Genomic DNA, 10378 nt, shown 5'->3' on the forward strand with positions numbered 1-10378 from the left:
ACAGGCGTACGGAATGTTTCCTAGATCGTCGTCGGATGGTGACGGACACTGCATGCACCGTTAGGCCGAAGGCCGAACCTCGGTACTGTATAACAATACCAATACTGTATTGTTATACAGTACTGAGGTTCGGCCTTCGGCCTCACGGTGCATGCAGTGTCCGTCACCATCCGACGACGATCTAGGAAACATTCCGTACGCCTGTGTTTCACATGAGCCACGCACACGATAAGCTTCCCACGGTGCACAATAGACAAAACTGCTGATTTTAACGCGCAGTTTCTTTTCCAAAAACAGCCAATTTTTAATTTAAAATCGTGATCGATCCTAGTTTTCGAGCACGCTCATCTTGTTTAGATACACAATGTGCTAAGCTGCGTTTTAGACTTGTGCAAAGTTCGCATTTCTCTCTCTGTGCGAGGGGACCATTTCGCGTCCGCCATTTTGAATCTTGTTCGATAGCCAGTAACACTGCCCTGCTCCGCAGAGCTAGCTTTTGAATGGGATGTTGAATTGTGAAATAGGATTTGGAAGTGCATGATGTGTTGTCAAATGAAATTGGGAAGAGCATGTTGAGTTGTAAAATAGGATTTGGAAGTGCATGATGTGTTGTCAAATGAAATTGGGAAGAGCATGTTGAGTTGTAAAATAGGATTTGGAAGTGCATGATGTGTTGTCAAATGAAATTGGGAAGAGCATGTTGAGTTGTAAAATAGGATTTGGAAGTGCATGATGTGTTGTCAAATGAAATTGGGAAGAGCATGTTGAGTTGTAAAATAGGATTTGGAAGTGCATGATGTGTTGTCAAATGAAATTGGGAAGAGCATGTTGAGTTGTAAAATAGGATTTGGAAGTGCATGATGTGTTGTCAAATGAAATTGGGAAGAGCATGTTGAGTTGTAAAATAGGATTTGGAAGTGCATGTTGTGTTGTGAAATAGCATGTTGAATTGTAAAATAGAATTCGGAATGGCATGTTGTGTTGTAAAATCAAAGTAGTAATTTTGGCATGGATTGGACACCATACGCAGCGGTTACAATATCTATGGGTAGTCGCAGCACTGACTGTCAGGCTGAGGAATAAAGTCCATAGTCACAGGGATAACCTCTGTAGATTTCCTGGCTTCCCTTACAACCAACCCACATCAACCTGACCGGCAAGTATGTATCAGGAGCCTTCAAAAAAATTCCAATGAAAACAGGATGGGACCACAGTAAATAATTTTGTTTTGTTTTGTTTTGCATCAACTCAAATTCCCAAGCGTAACTTTGTAAACGTTTTAAAAAAACATGCAAAGAATAAATTTCACAAAAAATGTGTGCTCTTTATGCAATCTACTCATTCCAGTAACTGTAAGCTTCTAGAGGATACAATTTTATTTCATCACATTGTTCAATGGTTGTAATGACTGCTATAAGAATTATTTTGTTGCAATGTAAGAGTTATGAATTTGTTTTGCGACAGAATATTGTTGACATAGGACAATTCTTTAAACTAGTTCTTGTAATTTTTCCTAAAAAACTCTGAAAATTTACTGACTCTGGCCTACGTTTATTTCATTACAAATGAATAATGATTTCAGTGGAATTTCCGTACCGTGTGAATGTCTGTTCCTATCTGTCATGCATGTAGTACGTAAGGTTCAAATGACATTGCAAGATTGACCTGTATTAATCTCATGACTCCAACAATGTTGTAAAATTGTCGTACAAAACATACTGTGAATATGTGTAGGATCTCATCAGAATGTTCCAGCGACAATGTCAAGGGGGATATTTAAACTCCTCCATATACAAAATTCCATTGTGTATTAAGTTCTTAAATAGGTCTGAGGCTGTGCATCCAGCAATACACACAATGACAGAAATGTTCAATGGTGTTGGCCCTTATTCCATTCATATTATATGTATTACCTACTGCATTCCGGCGTGTACAAGACAAGGTTTAATTGCACAGGGTCGTCCTGTCTGCAACTGCGCGACTCTCTTCTTGATAAATACTGTCTCTTCCCAGACATTGGTGATGAATATGAAGCAAATGTGAAGCAAATTCAGCGTTTGATGCATGTTCATAGTGAACCAGTTTATAGCTTTCCAATCATTGCAAGGCTTTGCCAAAATCTTTGTTTGCTTTCCTTTGTTTATTAGAAGCTGCTTTGACGGCACCCGCAAGTTTTGGTACAGCTGCAATGGTAAACTTTTTGATATGCAAAAAGGAATGTTGGGATATTGTGTGCATAGCAACAGACTCATCAAATGGGCTCAATGCACACACCCGCAGCAAGAGCAGTACGTCATATCCGCTTTGAGAACACGGTGGATGAAGACAATTTTCTTACTCTGAGTCAATATTTATGGAATGTAAGAGCAATATTCGTTTTTGTCGAACCTAATTAGTGTAATTATGTATTTTTTCGTATTCTGTAATATATATGGACGTGTATGAAGTCCGAAATAAAGAAATGATAATAAAAAAAATAATAATAAAAACGATTCTGATACCGAAGCAGTCTGCCATATATTGGTCCAGTGAACACAGCGGTACAAAAAAAAATCCAAAAAATACGAATGATAATGAACTGTTTTGACAGATTTGTTCGGGCGAAGCTTTCTCACGATGGTGATCCTGCCTCACCGAACAATTATGGATGTGTACGGGGTACGAGCCCTGGAGCAGGCCGCTGACTCATACTTCCGTTGTACCCGTCTAGACTGCCAACATTGTACGGCAACGATCAAACTGATATGAATTAAAACCACAAGAACAGATCGATATAGCCAGCTAAATGCTTTACAGCTTTGTATTGTTTACACAGAAGTTCATGAATACCAAATTAAGGGTTCAATTTACACGCTATTATCAATTATACTGCATGCTAATCTATTGTTTTACTTTGAAATACTTTTACAAGTAAACTTTCACGAGTGCAGGACTCTTGCGAGTCAAGTCGTCAGCGAAAAGGTTACTCATCGTTATTATAATATTTCAAAGTTGAAGAGAAATATCTTTGGGAACTCAGAGAAATCAAGTTGATTCCTTGATGATAACTGATTTAAAAATGATAACCATGATCGGCACGATATCGATATTCTGGCAACATTCAAACAAAGTCACGGTATCTAAGAGACGGAAAGGTTCTCAAACTGCATCGTTTGGGGAAGGTACCCGTCAGCACGTCAAACTACCAACAGGCTAACTAAATTAAGAGCTTCAGTAATTTTTGCACTGAAAGTAGGGTCATTTTTGCACGTCTGTAATACAGGATAATTAAATTTGAGCTAGGGCTGAACAGGACAACGGTATAGGTTGAAGAGAACATCAAAGACAAAATTGGGTCTCATTGTGGATGCACGAAATAAAGACAGTGGCGGTTTCCAAACAGTCGCTGACAGAAGGCAAAACCAAGTCAAAGGTAAAATCTTTACTTTCAATAACTGCGACGGCGATGCATAAAGGCGGCCACGGTTGTAAAAATGTGCGCAACAGTGGTTTGAGATAAGCGCCCCGGGGTGTTTACACGAATGCTAGGAAAAGAATGAGATCCCAGCAAACACAACACAAAGGTATCGAAAAGGTGATCGCCCCCTCTAGGTCTGGTTGTGTTCGTTAGATTTTGAAAGATTTCCTTGGCCTGGGTTGTTAAAAAAGAGAGAAATGACCGGTTGCTCTTCAGCTGGCCTAGGGCGCTGTTTTTTGTTAAGAATACAATACGATTTCAACATATGGGAATCGCAGCCTGACAAACAAATATTGATAGAGTTGAAAAAATATAAATTTTCGCCAAATTTCATTCTTTTAGAAATACAGATGGAACAGGTTAACGATCAAAATTACAAATGATTACATCACGTGTTGCACGTGACGTCAGAACACCACCGAAAGCCACCGCCTCCAGGGTTGATGGAACTATCGCCATCAAATTCTCACTGAGTCACAGGAATTTCTAAACGTGGACTCCTCCTCTCTCATATTCATTCCAACAGCAAACTGCCTTCCTGTTGACAAAAGAACTTACCGTGGTTCACCTTTCAGGGCAGACATATTGGAGATCTTCTTCAGAGATCGCGCCACAGTGAAAATACGTAATATGAGTTGATATCTCAGTCCAAGTAGTAACTTTCAACTCATGTTATCTATTTGCTCAGTTGTGTCACAGAGAGTATTTTTGCTTCTACTGTATATGGTTAAGTGAACTTATGAATCTGTGTACCCGTCCGTCAAACCAATCCAGCAATCACTCACCCACCTTCCGACCCAACCACCTATCCACCTACCTACCCACCAGTCCATGCATCCATCCATGTATCCCTGTGCACCTACCTACCTACCTACCTACAACCTACCTATACCTACCTACCTACCTATCTATCTATCTATCTATCTATCTATCTATCTATCTATCACACACACATACATACATAAATACATACATACATACGTACGTACGTACGTACAGACAGACAGACAGACAGACAGACAGACAGACAGAAAAACGGACACATATAAAAGCACACGGCGATAGGTACCGAACGATGTGTCATGTTAACTGTGTGTGAACGAAGAAAGACTAACTGAAGCTGGAATTCAGTACTGCACAATCAAGAGATGAAGGGAAACCAAAAAAGAACTATCAAAGCCGAATTGATTAAGACCATTGTCATGGAGACTCAATGCATGACCTTTGTGAACAATGTGATGAAATGAAGCATGGTGAGACATAAATCCCTAGCAATGTGTCACCGCACATCGTTGGCAGACAAACATAAACAATGTTGGAATGATTTTGACAGGTGCAAAGCAGCAACGTAGTTACCCACAACTAATAAATGAGGGTTGCATTTTCCAAAGCGGAAATACCACAGTAAGGAATAATCCATGAATCGGCATACACAGGTCCTTCTGTCTTGATTTATCAGCTGTCATATGACACATTACACTCGACATGGTTTCTTGTTCGACTTCCGAAAGCATGTTGAGATTCACAGTATCTGGTTTGTCCACTCAGCCTGTACATGTGTAGACTGCATTGTTGTTGTTGACAAGTGTATTATAGTGCGGACCAGAATTCAAATGTAAACAATAACAGTACATTGTACACATACAGACGCCGTCTTGACAAGCTAAATAGTGAGTGTTTAACATACAAGAAACTGTAGTTGATATGCAAAAACAAATATAGAGAAAAAGTTCAACAAAAGGTTACAGCTACTGGCCCGCTAATGGGTGGACAGGCAGATATATGACAGACGACAGGAGTCAGGATCAGCGTCCTGAGATATGGAATACAGATTATATAAGATAACGAAACACTCAGGACAAAAACCGACGTGGACTGCGAAGCACACTTCATGACAGGGATAGATAGATAGAGACAATGATAGACGTGAGGATGATGGAATAAGGGTCATATAGACCGAGGAAAGGTCATGTAGGCAAACATTACGACAGAGTCATCTAGAGACATACAGGGTGTTAGAAAAAAGCATGGCGAGAGAAAAAAGCAGAGAGAGACAGAGATAGAGACAGAGAGAGAGACAGAGACGTTAAGCCAAGAATCATTGATAAAGCTATTAGGAAATTCATGGAAATCGACGATCCCAATGATATGATTTAAAGTAATGAGAGAATATTAACACATTAATTAAAATATCAAGAAGTACTGTATTAAAAGCGATAAATTTTGACAGAAACAAAGTCGCTATGCTTAAATGTTTTTTCCACTTTATGAATTATCATATTATAATTAAAATGTACTTGCATGATGTCGATCATAGATGACATGAATGGAAAATGGTTTTTCACTGTGTTATTGTACTCAACGCTGTTTGCAGCGCTTCTTAAAGAAATTACATGTGTGATGTATGCTGGGTAAAAGAAACGAAATATCATTGTTTGTTATTTTCTTAATTTTTCTATCCATACCAGACATAAACCCAATACTCAAGCAGATTTCCTCGTTGGAAATTACAGTGATAACGCTCTCTCTCTCTCTCTCTCTCTCTCTCTCTCTCCTCTCTCTCTCTCTCTCTCTCTCTCTCTCTCTCTCTCTCTCTCTCTCCTTATACACACATGTGCACGTTTCACAGTCTGCGTAACACGATGAAATAGTGAGAAGTCGCCTAATGATTAGGAATAAACTTAGACTGAAAATATTCCGTCGTCTATGAGTCTCCGCCAACTCCAACCCAAACAAAGACCTTCGGGTTGTACGTGGCAGAGACCCATGAACGACTGAATCTTTCAGTCTACAAAAAAAAATATCGCACAAATCTAAATAGTTTTAGCAGCATGGGTGCTTAGTGTCGCAAAAATATCCGGCCTTCCTTATTTAAAATTTACGGACAATAATAGTTTTTGCACACATAACTAACGTGCGGGGGAAGTTTTGAGAAAGTGTAACTTTTTTGGGTCGTATGCAGCAAAATTGAAATACTCGTTTCACTCCCTTTGGCCCAGCTACTTCTCCTTGAAATCATTTTCTTTAGGACCCTTTCTTCCTCGGGATGTTTTGTAATTTCCGCACAGCAGTACGAAAAGAAGAAGGATATGTGTGATAAATGGGCGAAATCGTCCAAGGTTCTAAGGGCATATGGACGAAATCAAAACCGGGATTAGCAGTTTACAAATGATCCTAAGATGGAACTTGTGCGTTCAAATGATGGATCTCCGCACGATTTCAAGATTCGCGTTGAATAATCGCGATCATCATTATCCTCCCTGCATTGCACTCCATTCATCTTCCAGATTCAATGGTAAAGGCGTCTTGATTTATGTCATTTCTCACACTTTCGTCGCGCTGCTTGACTGCCCAGGTCGTAAATCTGGGAGATTTGGACGGACGAGTCGCGCTCGTAAATTTTACATATGATGAACTGCTCATGCGCATGTTTCATGTTAATGAGGGCGCACAAAGGCATGGTGCACGTGAGCGCGCGCCACGCGTGCCGGTCACAATAAACGTGGTATCCCTTTTCAGTCGAGAGACAGTTGGAGACAGTTGGAATGCGGCCATTACGCCAGCTGGAATGCGACGGAAAATGGTGATAAAATATTTAAATAACTGAGACATTGGCGGCAAAAACTCCTTTTTGTTTGCAATCGCTCGCATTTCAAAGTGACAGATATTTGTCTCTACAGTTGACAGTTTGTCAAAAGTTTTCACACAACCCGTCGGGTTATTTTACAATGTAACTTTTGATCACGTTTTATGCGCACACCAACCGCTCAGAGTCTGGATTTTGCCCTCCTTGTTTCGTCGGCGATACGGATTACCTTGAAACCCAAACAGTTCTTCAAAAATACCTTTTAAAATTCAAATTTCCCAACTGACTTGTGTCAGGGTTGTGTTACAGGTTTCTGTTTCTGCTGACCGGCTGATGTTTCCCTCAAAAGAATTACGCGCGAATTTGGACATGTTCACCAATGGATCGGCTCAGGTATACTTTTCCAATACGAGTGCCCCCGGGGCCGGATATGCTATCAAGCAATGGACGTTGATTTTCGCCTTGACGCTTGCACAGTTCGCAATGAAAGTTTTGACACATCTGTATGAAATTCTATAAATTTAAAAACAAAATTAAACTTCAAGGCTTATGTTACAGATGATCAAGATATTTTTGTCACTGAACGACATTGTCCAAAATTGATCATGACGGAATGCTATCAACACTTAAAAATAGGAAAAGACCGCCATGGTCAAGAAATGCACTGAAGGGCACTGGCCGATTCTGTTGAAATATGTCCCCCGAGTGGAGTTTTACCTTTATTTATATCTCTACGTTGAATAGTTGTGGCGTGCTGGGGAAACCACCAAACCGTTACGGTAAGCGCGAACCCCTCTCTGAGGTCCCAACGATAACTTTAAAGATTACAGAGTGGACGCGTAAAATTTGTGATGGACTTTGGTCCTATCATCTATCAACAACTGTCACAGTGTAAAATACAGGAGAACAGCTTAGAATATCGGAGACATATAACGGCAAATGATGCGGTATTTTAAAGTCGATGTACGCACGTATCAGGCTGTGTGGTGACGTGACTCAAATTTTATAGAGCTCGTTTCCCTGTGTGATTTACTGAAAGCACACTTGTCTGAGAATAAATCAAAAAGGTAACTCAGTAATTCAATTGTTGAAGTTTTTGTCGCCGAAAGACGGGATTAGGCCCGATTACGTGTAATATTTTGCAGTCCCAAATGATTTCAAGAGTCTTGGCAACGCTTTGCGTCTCCGTTGAAAACGGTGGCCACTCACAGTATCTTACAAGGGATTAGGGCATGGTTTAGTAGGCTTTTACAAGAATGTATGGCAGGAAAATTGAGAGTCGCGAGGTTATGTCAGAGAATGGGGTGACTTGGTTTAAGGTAGTTCGCACTAAAATGATTCTTAAACTTTTGCTCAAACTTTCATCAAGGAAACTTGAAGCTGTTCTCTTTCAAAATCAAGGGATAAAAATAGCGGGCAATCGTGCAAATTTTCGTACTAGAGGAACAAATTACCCTATATTTTAAAATAATATTTGAAATTCAAAATGATCGCCATCCCTGTGTCATCTCTATGGGGGAAATAAACTTCCCGATTTTCACAAAATTAAGCCGTTGAAAACTTCATTTACTCAATGAACTTCAAAATACTCCCCTCCCTAAGTGCTAGGCCAAAAGAATATTCTAAAAGTTTGAGAGTCCGAATATCTTTCTCCGAGGCTGCGTATTTTGCCTTTAATAATCAAAGAAAATCGTTCTGACCTAATTGGATGTATCCTTAGAGAGACAAAGCTGTCGTTTGTAACTTATTTTTATGTGTTCCCCTTGAAATACCTCAAATCACCGTTTAGTAAATATTAACGTTTGCAGTCTGTCGTAATTTTACTGTAGGTCTCTTAACGGCTTATTTGGTATCGCAGACGCCATTGGACCATGTTTGTCCGAATTTTCTGGAATGCCAGAAACTGTAACACCATTTATTTTTATTAATTCTGTCATTGAGAGGTGTTCAAGTTGGGGTTTCTTTGTAGGGCTCTCTCTCAGAATCATTAAAATTCTATGTATAAAAGTAAACGTTCAAAGAACAAAAAGTTGCCAAACGAGAGTGATTGCCCAGAGGAGTAACAACAAACTTGTTACATATATAGTTAGATTCAGCGGGTGGGGGGCGTACTCCTGTTCGGAACTGGTATGGATAGCATGGAGTACGGGAAGTTGGTCGTCTGTTCGTCCGGCATCTCTTCATACCAACTGCCGAAAGATAAAATTTCTCGAAGGGAAAGAAACAAGACTGCTGCAGTTATGAAAAGGCCGAAAAATGGGAAATGCTTATCTATGGACAGGCTCGTTATGCCTTGGTATTAATGTCAATTTCTGCATCACTTGATATTATCGGCCAGACGTTCAATCCTCGGGTAGAATGCGCCTCGAGGACCGACAGATTTTCGGACTCCCAAATTTTTACATTACTTTTCTGCTCTACTGTTTGTGGGGGTTCATTTTGAAGCTGTCGGAGTAAGTAAAGATTTCATGGTCTTATCTTTTCGAAACTCGGAATGTTTAATTTCTCCCCAAGGAGTTAACACAGAGATGCGGCCATTTTGAATTCCGAGTGTCGGTAAATATATAGATGATAAGTGACCGTGATATCAATGTTTGAATTTTGAACGACAGTGGTTGAAATTTTTCTTTGGGAATACTTAGCAAAAGTTTAGTCTCTCAATTTAGAGGTCTTGGCTACCTTTAGTAAACTACGTCTCGAGATCGAAAGTTTTAAACATTTTGTAAGACCTTTACCGAAGGGGAAACTTAAACCGTTGTATTTCATAATCAAAAATGAAAGTTAGCGGTCATCTACCGTACATAAATTTTGAGATTTAAAAACAATATTACCTGGATCAAGGAGACTTATTTCAATTTTATTTGTGTATAATATCTTTAAGATATGATAATTAAAATCTAACCTCTAAAACGTGATCGGAGTTTGGCACAAATTTTCACCAAGCTCTTGTTTTCCCTGTTGCAATTCGTTAACCCAGCTGTAATGTCCTTCATCTCTACACTCGTATTTGTACATCCACCGGAGGAGGGCGATCTTCTAGCACCTATATGTTGCCATACATACAGGCGCTCGAGTGGCGCGTTGGATGGTTGGTAGTGGTCTCGTGCCAAACACATACCCCGTATATAAAACAATGGAAACATAAAATTGGCCCTCAAATAGTGTTCTGTTATATCTCCTACAAACAATTGTGATCCGTCTGGCAACACCTATGATAAATGTTTTGATTGTAGATTCGATACACATAAAATATAAACAATTGCCAGATGACTGACTTTGGTTTTCAGTGCAGTAAAATGTTTTTGAGAATAAGAAGCATTCTGAGAAGCCTGGAT

At 39.7% G+C, this 10378-nt stretch overlaps 1 protein-coding gene across 1 annotated transcript in view; it reads right to left on the reverse strand.

The window, feature by feature from the left end:
* Positions 1-1042: 1042 nt before the first annotated feature.
* LOC139114160 (sulfhydryl oxidase 2-like) overlaps positions 1043-10378 on the reverse strand; it is a 179112-nt gene continuing 169776 nt past the window's right edge. Inside the window, exon 11 of the mRNA XM_070675725.1 lies at positions 1043-1175. Coding sequence (XP_070531826.1) covers positions 1068-1175 — 108 coding nt within the window. The 3' untranslated portion in view covers positions 1043-1067. The remainder of the gene's footprint in view (positions 1176-10378) is intronic.

The sequence above is a fragment of the Ptychodera flava genome, chromosome 16 (genome assembly GCF_041260155.1).
Source record: "Ptychodera flava strain L36383 chromosome 16, AS_Pfla_20210202, whole genome shotgun sequence".
In the NCBI taxonomy this organism is placed as follows: Eukaryota; Metazoa; Hemichordata; class Enteropneusta; family Ptychoderidae; genus Ptychodera; species Ptychodera flava.